The sequence below is a fragment of the Misgurnus anguillicaudatus genome, chromosome 5, assembly GCF_027580225.2.
Source record: "Misgurnus anguillicaudatus chromosome 5, ASM2758022v2, whole genome shotgun sequence".
NCBI classification, from domain to species: domain Eukaryota; kingdom Metazoa; phylum Chordata; class Actinopteri; order Cypriniformes; family Cobitidae; genus Misgurnus; species Misgurnus anguillicaudatus.
The window spans coordinates 34,725,767-34,740,976 of NC_073341.2; the positions used below are offsets into that span (position 1 = coordinate 34,725,767).

At 35.4% G+C, this 15,210-nt stretch overlaps 1 protein-coding gene across 4 annotated transcripts in view; it reads left to right on the forward strand.

The window, feature by feature from the left end:
• The window catches only part of rapgef1a (Rap guanine nucleotide exchange factor (GEF) 1a), a 41,172-nt gene extending 27,019 nt beyond the window's left edge, over positions 1-14,153 (forward strand). For 2 of the 4 annotated variants that reach the window (XM_055168038.2, XM_055168040.2), the window contains 14 exons: positions 459-545; positions 4,449-4,525; positions 4,616-4,721; positions 6,706-6,781; positions 7,254-7,338; positions 7,888-7,980; positions 8,328-8,513; positions 10,194-10,278; positions 10,370-10,464; positions 12,103-12,181; positions 12,266-12,367; positions 12,450-12,547; positions 12,644-12,772; positions 12,892-14,153. In XM_055168038.2, the coding sequence (XP_055024013.2) occupies positions 459-545; positions 4,449-4,525; positions 4,616-4,721; positions 6,706-6,781; positions 7,254-7,338; positions 7,888-7,980; positions 8,328-8,513; positions 10,194-10,278; positions 10,370-10,464; positions 12,103-12,181; positions 12,266-12,367; positions 12,450-12,547; positions 12,644-12,772; positions 12,892-13,042 (1,449 nt within the window). In that variant the 3' untranslated portion in view covers positions 13,043-14,153. The remainder of the gene's footprint in view (positions 1-458; positions 546-4,448; positions 4,526-4,615; positions 4,722-6,705; positions 6,782-7,253; positions 7,339-7,887; positions 7,981-8,327; positions 8,514-10,193; positions 10,279-10,369; positions 10,465-12,102; positions 12,182-12,265; positions 12,368-12,449; positions 12,548-12,643; positions 12,773-12,891) is intronic. The other 2 variants (XM_055168039.2, XM_055168041.2) reach the window with 1 other exon arrangement.
• Positions 14,154-15,210: the final 1,057 nt, after the last annotated feature.

The following is a 15,210-nucleotide window of genomic DNA, read 5'->3' on the forward strand; positions in this document are numbered from 1 at the left end:
CCCAGGCCACACCATTTATGATTTGGTCTATTAATGAAACAAAAATATGACAATTTATATTTTATTGGTTTAATTTTAATATTTTAAGGCTAAAATAATTTTAGTTAAACCATATTTAAAAACTATTAAGCCGCACTCTCTCGCTCATCTCAAATATTGCAGTACCTTTGTTTGCCAGTTTGCCAGTAGGTGCTGCCAAGCAAAAACGCGAAACTCCGCCTATAATTTTGTGCTTTAATGTATCTGATGTCACAATAAATATATCAATATAAATCATGTATTGATCACCGGTGTCTGGTTTGTCATTTTTATGATATTACATCAGTTTTACTGTAGTAGTACTGTGTTTTCCGGTAGTCCACTTCACATGCCACTCCCCTTTATCGTGGTAATGCAGTGCACAATTACCTTCTCATGCCTTCCAATGCATGTGCTGTCCTTCCTCTTCTTTCCTGTAGAGCGCTAGCGATGAACGTTGCGAGGGTGAATACGTCAATTTGTATTCGTCCAACCAAGCCAATGGAAATGTGACTTTCTCCAATGGAGTAAGTAACAAGAAGTGGACGTTTGGGGCCGACAGGTCGTCTCTGGCCTCACGTGCTGCGCTTGTGCTGTTTGTGACTCTAATGCTTCGCTTTGCATCATGCAAATAGTTCCTTGCAAACTTGTAACACCTGTCGGCAAGAAACGCTACATGTGATACTGCATCTTCGGTTGATGTTTTTGTTGAGTTGTCCTGGCTGGTCACACCCTTGATGAAGTATGTTGTGATTGTAATGCCAAATTTTGCAGTATTTTGTGTGGGCAAAAAAACAGAAATTGCACCTGTAAGGATCTTACTTTGTGGGCAAAGTAGTAGGCGAGTAGTAGTTTTTGGATGAGTTTGAATGCAGACATTGTTGCAAAATCAGGATGTTTTAACTGAATTTGAGAACTGAAAAGAGAAATGGTTGAATGACCATTGTGTGCACTTCAAAAATACGCACTGAGATATGTTTTTCTGCAGTTGTCATGAAACCTATCACGAGACTTTGAGGTTGATCTAAAATGTAGGTCATGTCTTTGTTTACATACAGGTACTGCAAAATGCACAATGATTTGTGCTTTCAAATATTCATTCATATATGAAATAGGATCATATATGTAGGAATATGAAAATAATGGATCATTGGAGATGTATGATGTCTAGATGTATATATGTATGTGTCTATATACGACCCTAGACTAAAAACCAGTCATAAGGGTAATTATTTTTGAAATTAAGATGTATACATCATATGAAAGCTGAATAGATAAGCTCTTTGTTAGGATTGGACAATATTTGGCCGATATACAACTATTTGAACATCTGAATCTGAGGGTGCAAAAAAAATATTGAGAAAATCACCTTTAAGGTTGTCCAAATAAGGTCCTTAGCAACACATATTACCAATGATAAATACATTTTTTATATATTTAAGGTAGGAAATATACAAAATATATTCATGGAACATGATCTTTACTTATTAATTTTGGGAATCAAAAAATATAATTTTGACTCATACAATGTATTGTTGGTTATTGCTACAAATGAAGAGTTTGGTTCCAAAACGCAATAGATCCATTTTTACTAATTTTGGTAAGAATGTGTTTTCTATACCATGAAAGTGACAAGATGAATAACACTATTTTCTCTTACAAACTTTCACATAGCATCTTTAGGTTAATAATTTTATTATTAATTAAATTAATTTAAATTAATCAAATTAAAATTAAATTAAATTTTTATTATAAAACGAATTATTTTTTATATATTTAAAATATATATTTATATATTTAAAATGCAATAAATCCATGACAAGTGTTTTTTTTTCAAAATGTTATAAATATATTCAGGGTCCGAAATTAACTTTTTGGCTCACCTGCCATGGGGACTGGTAGATGAAAAAATCCACCAGCCAAACACATTTTTTACCGGCCAGAATAATAAACAGCCTTTTTTTGTCACATGTACATTAATGTAATTTGCTGTATTCATGGCAGGGCTCGCAAAATTTCAAAATCAATAGGGCATCTAACCACAATGTTTAATCTGCTATTCTTCTTGTTGTTTTGATGCTGTTGTTTTTTTAACAAACAAAAAGACTGGATTTCCATGTAAACCAACTTTTCCTGCTCATCCCCACACCAGATATACTCACCATTTAAAAGTGGTTTAGTGGCTCACAAAACTCACAGTTTGGATCATCCAGTTACAGATTGGATCATATTTTCGATCAGAAAAACAGGTGCTACTGTCGCTTTAAGAGTCACTCTCTTCACTGCCCGTACAATCTATACTTTAAAGCTTGCTGCGAGAGATTTAATTTTCTTATGTGAGGTTAATGACTGACAGGACGAAGTTGGAGGATTGGCCCAACAAATCCATGACAAATCATGACGGATTGCTTCCTGTACTGCGTCTTTTCGCGCGATCGCGAAAGTGAAAGTAAAACTCGAGCGCGGGCTCAAACGTAATTTAAATACCCATATGCCTGAATTTCATACACCATTATTACCCATCCAAATCTGTGAAAGAATGCATAAGCATTTAAATATATTTTTTCCTCCCTATAAGTCAAGTTACCCCGACGGGCAGGGCGGGGATGTATTTTGATAGCTAATATGCAGCAGATAGCTGCAGACCGCAAGTTACCTGCAGTACTAAACAGACGGTCTCTAGTGTGAGACTTGGAGCGTAGAGACGTTCTGTGGCTAGCTCACCTCGTTCCCAGATTAGTTACTGGCAAACACATTATATTGCATTAATATTTTGGTATGAAAATCACCCGCCAGTGTGGCGTGTAGCCTTTTAAATTTAGTCGCCAAACGGAAAATCTACCCGCATTTGGCGCTTGGCGGGTGTTAATTTCGGACCCTGAATATATTGAATCAATATATAAATTTGCATTCATCTTTGCCATGTTATATTCATTTAGTTGACTAGTGGTATACACTGATAAAAAATAAACATTAATGGCATTAAAGAAAACACTTACTTTGTCATATTAAAAACACTGCTGTCATCCTTGGGACTTCGTCGCTAAACTTTTTTGACAGCGATCAGCTGTAAAATGTTTTAGTCCTGCTCAATTTTCGTTGACTTTGAGTAAAATAATGGAAGGTTTTTCATAAGATCCCCTGGGGTCAATGTGTTAGCATGACAGAAGCTTGATGTTGTCGGGAGAACAAGCAACAGCCGGCATTTTTCCATCGCCCGAGTGGCTTACGTTTCATCTCTGCCACAGAAAACCACCACAGTTTATCAATGTCATCAAATTATTATTTTGTTTTTGTTTGTTTGTTGATAACAAAGTACAAAGTAGATGAGGAAAACTAGGATTCTGTGTGTATTCAACGCGCCGCCATTGTTTACAATCTTTGAAATGGTGCGCTGTGATTGGTTAAGCGGATTTATTGCATTTTGCAGAGAAAGAGGACTGCCGTTTATCGTGTTTTGGGAAAAAGGGAGAAAATATGACAGAATAACACGGCGGATATCGGATTTTGCGTAAAATTAAGAATTTCCTTTTTAACTCTTTCACTGCCAGCATTTTTTTAAAAAGTTGCCAGCCAGCGCCAGCGTTTTTCATGATTTTCACAAAAGTTTAATGCCTTCCAGAAAATGTTCTTCTTCAAATATATAAACATACAATATACCAAATGAAAGAACAGACCCTCTGCTTTCAAAAAAAAAAAAAAAAACGTTTCATCCTACCTTCAGTAGTTCTTTTGTAATCAGCTTTTAAATATGGGTAGGTTTCTGCAAAAACACCACATTTTGAGCAAAAAGCAGAGATAATTCAATTTTTGTGACGGACTTTTCATAGAGATCCCATTCAGAGCGATCTTTAAAACAGACACGGACATGCAGCTGCTTGCCATAGGGCAATACTTCCGGTTTTTAAAAAAATTGTCACCTAGTGATATCTCGTCAATGGCCGGGAAAGAGTTAATACGTTATGTTTATCACGTTTTGGAACCAAACTCTTCAAATATACCCATGCGACTTATGACTGGCTTTGTGCTCCAGGGTCTAAAATCTGTCTATATATATCTCTCTACCTGATTCTCCTTGTTTCTATGTATATACACATTTCATCTTGACATTAAAGTATATTTTGTCCTTTTATTAATTATTATTATCAAATTTATAGATAATAATAATACATCTAGTCTGATAATACATGTAACCTCATGTCTCATGGTCTTATGGTGTTGTTATATGGTCTTGATTCTGTTTTCTGTATTGCTGTTTTGTAAAGTTGATTGTGAATCAATTAGAAAGCATCTTCCCTACATCTCTAGCATTAACATCATAACCAGATGTAAAACCCAGCTGTCCTGTTTTAACGTTGTTGTACGGTCCTGACAGTTCCAGTGATTTTTGAAGATTCCTGTGTGCTTTTGTTTTTATCTGAAAATGCCAGGACTCTTCTTGTGAACCCGAGGACTCGCTCGAAGACTCGTCTTCAGAACACGGAAAAGACCCGGTCGACAGAGAAGGGTAACACTGCTGTGTTTCGACAAAGTGCTGTGTTCACACAAAAATGAACATTGTGTTAACTTGTACTTTTATCACTTGTGACTTCCACAGATGGAAGCAGAAATGTGTGGACTCTGAGATGAGCTCAGACGAGGTAGATGAGCTCTTGCTGTTAGACCACGATGACATCATGTCTCGCTTAACGATAAAGCAAGAGGTAAGAAGATATATATAATTATGAGATATATTTTGTTTCATTTTCAGGAGATTTTTTTAGTGCTGTGCAGTATATCGAGTTTTTGTAATATATCCAAAAGGGTTACAGGAAGAGATAATATTGTGTAATATCAGTGAGGCTGTTTACACCTGGTATTTAGATACGTTTTGATCGACCGGATCACATGTGGACCATGCTAAATACAGGTGAAAACAGGGTGTGAAACGTTTTCAGCTCATCCACTTTCTACCACATTCAGAGCGAGGCGAAAACGCATTCTAGCAGCCACATAAGACGCCTACTCGCCGGCTATTGATGTAATCGGATGTATCGAGCACAATGTTTTTACATTGGTCCCGACTTCTAGCGCGACCTACAGTGTTCAGCACGATCTTTAGGCTTTCTTTGATAAAACTGAAGGGGTTGCTCTATGACTATTTAATTTTAGTTTTATTTTGCGAGTGTGTTGCCCTTATTTCGTCCATTGCTCTGGACAGATGCGGTCGAAAGTAGACAAAAGAGAAAGATTAAAATACCAGGTGTAAACTTGATTGTGTCTTTCTCATTTAATTGTGATTTGATTGACCAAAACGCATCTTAAAGGGGACATATCATGAAAATCAGACTTTATCCATGTTTAAGTGTTATAATTGGGTCCCCAGTGCTTCTATAAACCTAGAAAATGTGAAAAAGAACAACCCAGTAACTTAGTTTTGGTAAACCATTCTCTGCAAACATCATCTGTAAAAATATTTCATTGATATTTGGCTCCCCTTGTGATGTCAAAAGGGGATTATACCGCCCCTTAATCTACACCATCCAACCACTGCACTGCCATTTAGTGCAGAGATCAGCTCATTTGCATTTAAAATTTAAAAGGACACACAACTACAAAGTGGCAATTTTAACATATATAATAAATTATCTATGTGATATTTTGGGTTAAAACTTCACATACTTACTCAGGGGACACCAAAGATTTATTTGACATCTTAAAAAAGCCTTGTGAAATGTCTCCTTTAATACCAGGTATAAACAGCCTGATGTGACTTTTTTTTTGCAACAAAAGCTTTGCTAAAATTGAACACTGAGGTTAGACATAAGCTTTCCAACCAGCCCGTATGTTATGCAGCCATACATTTTTAAACGAGGAGGAAATTTTATTTTCATCATACACTGTTTTATTGAAAGTGATTGTGACATCTCACAAGGCTGTGACTTGCATGTAAACACTTATTTCACTTTGTAAAAAAATACTGATATATAAATCATATACCGCCATTCATGTATATCACACAGCACTTGTTTTTATCCTAAATTTCATTGGACGTGATGATTGTTGTACTCTCTGCTGCCCTCTGCCTGTGACTCAGAGACACCACAGTGTATGGCAGTGATTCTCAAACTTTTTTAGCGTGCGGCCCCATTTGTATACAGTGCGTCCCTACATGCCCCCCCAAAGAAAATGAATAACAAAACATTTCAAAACGTAATATTTGAATTTAAAAAAATAATTAATTATACAAGGTAGTGCTGTTGGTTAGAAGCCTTCTTTTTGTAAGATTTAATAACAGAGAATTTATGATAAATTAATTAATTTATTTTATAAAATGTCATAAACCAGGGACCCCGGCACCATCTCAGGCCCCCAGTTTGAGAACCACTGGTTTAGGGCATTGGTCTTGAACAGGTGGTCTGTGGTGGTTTCACTGGGGTTTTTCCAAATATAGTTTGAATACAAAATATATTGAACTGATGAAATTAGGCATTAAACAAAACTGCATTATAAGTATTTTTCTACATGAGACTCAGACTACTACATGAGCAATTTGTTATTCATTCACTGTTTATGTTGATGAGAGTTTGTTAACAAGGTTTAATTAATGTCTCTCTCTCTCTCTCTCTCTCTCTCTCTCTCTCTCTCTCTCTCTCTCTCTCTCTCTCTCTCTCTCTCTCTCTCTCTCTCTCTCTCTGTGTCTCTCAGAATGATGATGGGCCTGATGTTCGAGCTGGATCAGGAGATATTTTATTAGTTCATGCCACAGAAAATAATTGCAAAGGTACTAATCCATTCTAATCTGTGTTTTTGTGTGTAACAGAGTCCCTTATTTTGTATTCAAAGCCATCAAGTGTGTTAAAGTAACAAGAATTAAAAAATTATACTTGAAGAGGTAGTTTCCCGTACAGGGAGACACAACACTCACAGTGATATATTTTAAGTTATGTCAGAGCAAGTTGTTTTTTCGAACAAGACAACATTAACATTTAAGTTAGTCTGGGTCTAGGCCTAAACCCTGCTGGGAAGCTGCCCCTTACACTGCCATTTACACTTACAAACAAAAAAATCTGCCAATGGGGTAAGCAAAAAACCTTAAAAATTGGGTCGTTTTGCTCATCAAGAAAATGCATCTTAATTTAAGAATTTTTAGATATTTTTACTGAAAACACAACAAAAATACTAAGATTTTTTTTCTTGAAAATCATTTTATGCAGTGTGGTGTTTCACGTTTCTAACTGTGTTCTCTTTTGTAGATCGAGTTTTATACTGTGAGGCTTTCCTGACCACATACAGAACGTTTCTAACCCCAGAGGAACTCATTAAAAAGCTCCGCTATAGATATCCTTTCTCAGGACAGTTTATACAGATTTACATTGTTAACCAATATTTTCCTTTAAAATGCACATGTTATATAAGTCTAAGGTGTGCCTTGAATGTGTCTGTGAAGTTTCAGCTCCTATTTTGGTGGGAGCAAAAAGCGTTGTTTTCATGTGTGTACCTTTAAATGTAAAGCTCCTCACTCACTTATCAAAAGACCGTAAACGCTTTTGTTTAAAAACAGATCTGATTCCTGTGAATACAGTCTGAGACAATAGTATATTTAGCGCATTAGCGCTACAACTTGCTAACAAACACATTTAGAAAGCTTTTGGAAAAAATTAACCAGTCAGTCAGTTGCTGTGGGCGGGGCTTTGTTTGTATGACATCACATTAACAAGAGAATCAAACTTTAATGAGGGGTTTAATGGGGAAAAAAAAGAAGAGGAGGGTGGATTTTTTTTCATTGTAGGGTGGTTGTGCCAACACACATTTATGTCCAAACGCCTAAAAGTGGATTTTGCATAATATGTGCACTTCAAGTCTCCCTTTGGCCTTAACTCTGAACACGTATAACAGATTTTCTCACAGCTCTGACAGTGTCAAACAGCGTGTTGGTACAAACACTTTCTTCATGCTGGTGCGGGTCGTGGATGAGCTCTGGTGAGATTTCCATCTTCACATTCACACAATACACTCACTCCATTTAGAGATTTATGTAATTTCTTAAGAAAAATTTAATTTCATTCTTACATGGAAGTACAGTACATGATTTACAGTAGCACTAAATAGATAAACTGCTTTACAGAGCATGTTTTGTCACTACATTGTCTCGAACGATGACATGTTTGTCCTGTGAAGGCTAGCATAGCTTCCCTATGCGTTTCGAAAGGGATGCCGATAAAAATCTACACACTGCACCTTTAAAGAAGACTGAACAGGTTGCATGTGTAACACGTAGTGCTCATGAAATTTATTTGACAACCTGTTTTGTTTTTTGGCATCTTCAGTTTGGTTGAGCTGAATGAAGACATCCTGAAGCAGCTTATGGACCTCGTGCTACATCTGCTGCGTAACGGAGATCTCGCGCTGGCTCGGGTTCTGCGCAAGAACATTCTAGAAAAGGTCCAGCAGAAGAGGTTGCTGCAGTACACCAATTCCCTCAAAACGCTGGCTGCACGAGGGGTGGCCGCGAGGTAACATTTACCTGAATCACACTGATAATTTTCTAACATGCACTCCAGGTAAATAGTTTGCACACACCTACTTGTGCATGTTTAGATGTTATAAGTATTTTACAATTTTTACCCCAGTTTCACCTAATGATTTAATGCCGTGAATTAACTTCTTGAGCTTCTTTAAAGTAGCCACCTAGATTACAGCTCTTCACACTCGCAGTCTTTCTGTCAATAAACTTCACAGGTGCATTCTGGGATGCTTTTAAAAATGAAATTAGAGTTTATGTATGCTGAATATCTGTTGGCTACTTTTCCAGCGGTGTTGACTCAAGCTTACCTATTGTATATAATATTAGTTATTACTAATATAAAGCATATAAACATCTCAGATGCAAAACCCTCTAAGTGCGTCTGACATCTAACAGACTCTTGATGGATTCTGCCAACAAAGCGGTATTTCTGAATGGCCTAAATCCGCCTTTCCACTGCACATGAAATAAAGACACGATTGTTGGACTTCGCCCCCTAGCGGCAGTTGTAATGAAGTTTCAGTTTAATCGTTACATGAAAGAGAAGCTTATTTCAGCGCAAGAGGCTTCATTCTAATATTTCCCATAGTGGAATAAATAAATAAACGCTAATGAATGAAACGATGAACAGCTCTGCCAAAAGACTGCCAATATTTTTTTGGAGAAAACGTATTGAGACAAGATTAAAATAACGTATACATATTAAATTAATAATATATTACTTAACAGTAATCAATCGTTTATACGTTAATCGTTGGAATACACTGATGTACATCACTTCCGGTCGGCATTTCGCATGCGGTGTAGTCGCACGAGTTTAAATTTTTTAACAGATCCAATGCTCAAAACGGATCCGAAATTTATGCATCCGCAGATGGTCGACCCCGTAGCGACTCTCCATAGGGGATTAATGACTTCCAGTTTATCGGCCGTCGTTTGTTGTGTGCAGTGGAAAGGCGGCTTGAGGCTGAGAGTAAGCGGATTTGAGCTGAAAGTATTTGATGACTATATAATACGTGCCGAGAGCATTCAGTAAACTCTTTCCCGCCATTTAACTCGTCAATTAAGAGAAAACACTTCCCTGGCAATGACGAGTTTTTACGGCAATCCGTGTTTCCGCTATTATCCACCAGATAGCGCTCTTACCCAACTTATAAAACACTCAAGCATCCACTAAGGCCAAACTGTAAATACTCAGTGTATGTTTTGATCATCACTCTGAATCTGATCTCTTAACAAAAGTCCTTAACAAAAGTAAAATGCAATTATTTCAGCTATTTGCTTACAATTTTGTGTTTTTGAAAGAAACCTACGCATATTTGAGAGGTGATAAAAAAGAACAAATGAAGATAGGACGAAACTTTTTTATGTTTGAAAGCAGTGGGTCTGTTCTTCCATTTTATATATTTTATGTTTATATATTTAAAGAAGAAAATTTTCTGGAAAGCATTAAACTTTTGTAAAAAAAAAAAACCTTTTAAAAAACGCTGGTGGGGAAAGACTTAATATCATTATCTCATTTTTTGACAGAGGTGGTATTTAGCGTCTTTTGCATCTGAGGTCCTCAGATTTTTAATATCATGACAAAACACAGATTCAGCCCAGATTTTTAACAGATGATGTCATTCAGAATGACTCAATAATGATTTTGACTCTTTAATTTTCACAGGCCCGGTACTCTGCATGACTTCCGCAGTCATGAGATCGCAGACCAGCTGACGCTTCTCGACGCAGAGCTGTTTTATAAAATCGAGGTGCTGCTTGTTACATGTCCTTCATTATACTCCTTCACTTGACCTCTGTGAGATTTAAAGTCTCTGATATTTTCTTCTCGTCTGTCTGCAGATTCCTGAGGTCTTACTCTGGGCAAAGGAACAAAATGAGGAGAAGAGTCCCAATCTGACACAGTTCACTGAGCACTTCAACAACATGTCATACTGGTAAAAAGATTTGATTCTCAAGCTTGAAACTCACTGCAAAATTGACGTTCTTACTTAGTGATTTTGTCTTGTTTTGGTAAAAATATCTAAAAATTCTTAAATTAAGATGTATTTTCTTTATAAGCAAAATGACCTAGGAAAATTAGTCTAGTTTTTAGACAAAAAAATATATATATATAAAATTTTGGCGAATTTGTGCTTAAAACAGGCAAAAAGATTTTTTTGCTGAATTTTTCTAGTATTAAGTAAATTCAAGAAAACATTTTTTTTGCTTGTTTTAAGCACAAATTCGCTAAAATTTTATATTTTTGGTCTTAAAGCTAGGCTTGTTTTCCTGGGTGATTTTGCTCGTCAGGAAAATGCATCTTGATTTAAGAATTTTTGGATATTTTTACTGAAAACGGGACAAAAATATTAAGTAAGAACACTGCAAAAAAATGACTTTCTTCACTGCAATAATTATTTTCAAGAAAAAAAATTCTTAGTATTTTTGTCTTGTTTTCAGTAAAAACATAAAAAAATTCTTAAATTAAGATGCTTTTTCTTGATGAGCAAAACGACCCAAGAAAATGGGTCTAGTTTTTAGACAAAAAATGTCGAATTTGAGTGATTTTGTGCATAAAACAAGCAAAAAAAAAATCTGCCAATGGAATAAGACATTTTTGCTGAATTTTTCTAGCATTAAGTAAATTCAAGAAAAACTTTTTTTGCTTGTTTTAAGCACAAATTCGCTAAAATTTTATATTTTTGGTCTTGAAACTAGACTTATTTTCCTGGGTGGTTTTGCTTATCGGGAAGGTGCATCTTAATTTGAGAGTTTTTTGATGTTTTTACTGAAAACAAGACAAAAATACTAAGTAAGAACACTGCAAAAAATGACATTTTTACACTGCACACTGCAAAAAATGATTTTCAAGAAAAAAAATTCTTAGTATTTTTGTCTTGTTTTCTAAAAATATCTAAAAATTCTTTAATTAAGATGCTTTTTCTTGATGAGCAAAATGGCCCAAGAAAATAAGTCTAGTTAAGACCAAAAATATCAAATTTAAAAAAAATTCTTGAATTTAGTGTTTAAAAAATATGTTCAAGATTTTTTTTTGCTTACCACATTGGCAGACTTAAATTTGATATTTTTGGTCTAAAAACTAGACTTATTTTCTTGGGTTGTTTTGCACATCAAGAAAAAGCATCTTAATTTAAGAATTTTTAGATATTTTACTTAAATTAGATTAGATGCTTTGTCTTGATGAGCAAAATGACCTAGGAAAATTAGTCTAGTTTTTAGACAAAAAATATACAATTTAAGTGAATTTGTGCCAAAAACAAGCCAAAAAAATCTGCCAATAGAATGAGAAAAATGTTTTTGAATTAAGTGTTTATGAAAAAATGTTATTTATATCAAGAAATTTTTTCTTATTCCATTGGCAGATTTTTTTGCTTGTTTAAGGCGCTAATTTACTTAAATTGTATATTTTTTGTCTAAAAACTAGACTTATTTTCTGGGGTCATTTTGCTCATCAAGAAAATACATCTTAATTATTTTTACTGAAAACATGACAAAAATACTAAGTAAAAAAATCATTTTTTGCAGTGAGGCTTATATCTTGCCATGTTTAATGTTATTCTTTTCCTTTTAAGGGTTCGATCCTTAATAATTCTACAGGAGAAAGCCCAGGATCGAGAAAAATTACTTTTGAAGTTTATCAAAATTATGAAGGTATTTTCTTTTTTACTAAATCGAATGACTTTTTGGGCTTGTTTCTATAAAGAATCGCTAAAGTTGTATCCTTATATATTGCAGCACTTAAGAAAACTCAATAACTTCAACTCATACTTGGCAATATTATCAGCGTTGGATTCAGCACCCATCAGAAGACTGGAATGGCAGAAACAAACTTCAGAGGTAAATCAAACCCATGTGTCACTACTTTAAATCACTCTTTTTGCTGATCGTTTTTTCATGTTGACTGTTGTCATCTTCACAGGGTTTGGAGGAATATTGCACTTTAATTGACAGTTCCTCCTCCTTCCGAGCGTACAGAGCAGCTTTAGCAGACGTGGAGCCTCCATCTATACCATATCTGTAAGAATGAGCATTTAAAGAAGACAATTTGTTTGTTTTGAATTGTGATTCAAGTGTTAAATTTTTGTCCTGTGCCTTGTTTTCCGTACAATACAGAGGTCTCATTCTTCAGGACTTAACTTTTGTGCATCTTGGGAATCCTGATCACATTGATGGAAAAATCAACTTTTCCAAACGATGGCAGCAGTTTAACATCCTGGGCACCATGAGGCGCTTTCAGCAAGTGTGAGTATATAAAGAAATATAATCTGTTTTTTTATGGGAATTATTTCTGCATCAATGCATTTGAGCAAAAGCAGTGCAATTGTGCAAAGTGTGATTTTTTTTAATTCTCTCTTTTACAGGCACTATGATCTCAAACACAATGAAGACATCGTCTCCTTCTTCAACGACTTTAGCGATCATCTAGCCGAGGAGGCTTTGTGGGAGCTGTCTCTGAAGATCAAACCGCGCAACATTACGCGGCGAAAAACAGAACGAGAAGAAAAGACATAGCTTGCCCGGCAAACCAAACAAACTTTTGATACAAAGTTGCAGGAGACAGCAATCGAAAGTTACTGTAAAGGCAGCTACGAGACTGGAAACCATAATGTATATCTGTGACAGTTTACAGAAACTTTTTGTAATTCATGATTTGATTTTTTTGTAATTGCACTGCAGCTTAACCTGTGTACACATTTGAAGTGAAACCGCATCGAGCCGAGAGAAAGACAGAAAACTCTTTCAAGATTTCAGGCGGATACATAAGATTGTGACTTGGAAATGAAGTTGATAGTCCACCTCGCATCTGGATGTTTGCGAATTATTTCATGATGCTGATGTTCCTTGAAGACTGAGATTTTTATTTATTTATTTTTTATGTAATAGATGCACATAAAGACTCTGGGTTTAGGTTGGTCAGAAGGTCAGATATGGTTGGCGTTGCTTTCAGGATTTCTTTGCTAATTCTGCAAATATTAACATGGTATCTGGCTCATTCATTCATTTATTGCTGAATATACTGATTTATTTCAGCTAAGAGCGTGTCCGTTGTATGTGCATTAAGCCGTTTCAAATGTACTAAGTCAAAAACTCATATTTATGTTACCCATTGCTGAGGTCTATGTTAAAATCTTGTCTTCCAATTACAAATAATTGTTGCTATTAATCAGGGAAACTCACATTGTTTGTTAACCATGCAAGTTATTTATTTGTACATTTATGAGTGTAGATAAACAACATGCTTTACATGGCAAAATCAGTAGCATCAATTGGAAAGGACGCCTGCTTCAACTGTGTTTTTGCGAGATAGATCTTAGGAGTTTTTCCTTGTTGTAACTGTTTGTCTTGTGGTGCATTTCATTATTTTTCTCTTTAGAGAAATGTAACACTTTGCACAACGGCCAGGTACAAAATAACCACGTGCTCCTGTCTGACCCAGAGATCTGACCGTGATCAAAGACCTACTATCAACTGCTTAAAGCTGTTCATGTAGTGGTGTCGATGTGATTTTTTTTAATGTATATTGCAGTTTTCCTTTTGTTTTTTAAAAGGATTTTACATTGACAATTGCTGAGAGATTTTCTCTGTTGTGTGAGACATAATAAAATGTGCACTTTGAAGTTTGTTTGGGGATAAACGTTTGATAAATGGTTTGAAATGGATAAAGCACAGCTGTGCATATAAACCTGAATCCTAGCAAAGCCCTAAAAGAAGGATTATTGTGGGAAGCTGCTGTTACCTAACTAGACTGAAGTTGATTTAAAACTCCACAGAGCACTTCACCACTGTTTAAACATGATCATAATTCAGCAGCTGTTTATACAACTGAATTACGTTCCTTTGTTTGTGTGTATTATTGAACCTTAACACATCATTGATGTCTTTTAGTATTTTTAGGTTTTTGTTCAGGCGAGGGACACCACTTTTGTTATTCTGAAATCAAGATGAGCTGTGACTTTGTCACTAAAGGTTTATGTGAAATAAAAACCTAATGTGAGGTAAAATTGGTCTAACTTACCCTGACGATCTAAACTAAGAGATTTAAAAAATTATGTTGTTTAATATAATTGTATAGCTACAACCGGAAAGTAATAACTCTGAGAAACAGAGCTGAATATTTAATTTAATATGAATATATTTTATGTATTAGACGCTTTTATAGAAAGCGACTTACAGTGTGTTTGACTCATGTTGAGCCGCAAGAAACGACAGGCGGATGATGTCAATGTACCGCGAGAGCGATTCAAGAAATTATACAGAGGCCTCATTTCGTATCGCTCTCGCGGTACTTTGACGTCATCCGCCTGTCGGTTCTTGCGGCTCTACATGAGTCAAACACACACAGAGAGTTATTAAAACGGCTCATATATGGGTAAGAATAGATATGATACTTACATTTTCCAGACTTGGTCATTTTTAAGTTATCTCGAAAACATTTCCCTGCCAATGATGCTTCCCTGACGAGTTTTGCGGTAAATTAAAACTACGCTATTATCCACTAGATGGCGCTATTACCCAATTTATAAACAGAAGAAAAACGAATTTAAAATATTGTAAAATCTGTTTATTTGATAATCGTTCTGAATCTGATCTCTAACAAAATTCCTTTAATAAATGCAATTATTTCAGTTTTTTTGCTCAAAATTTGGTATTTTTTAAGAAACCTACCCATATTTAAGAGG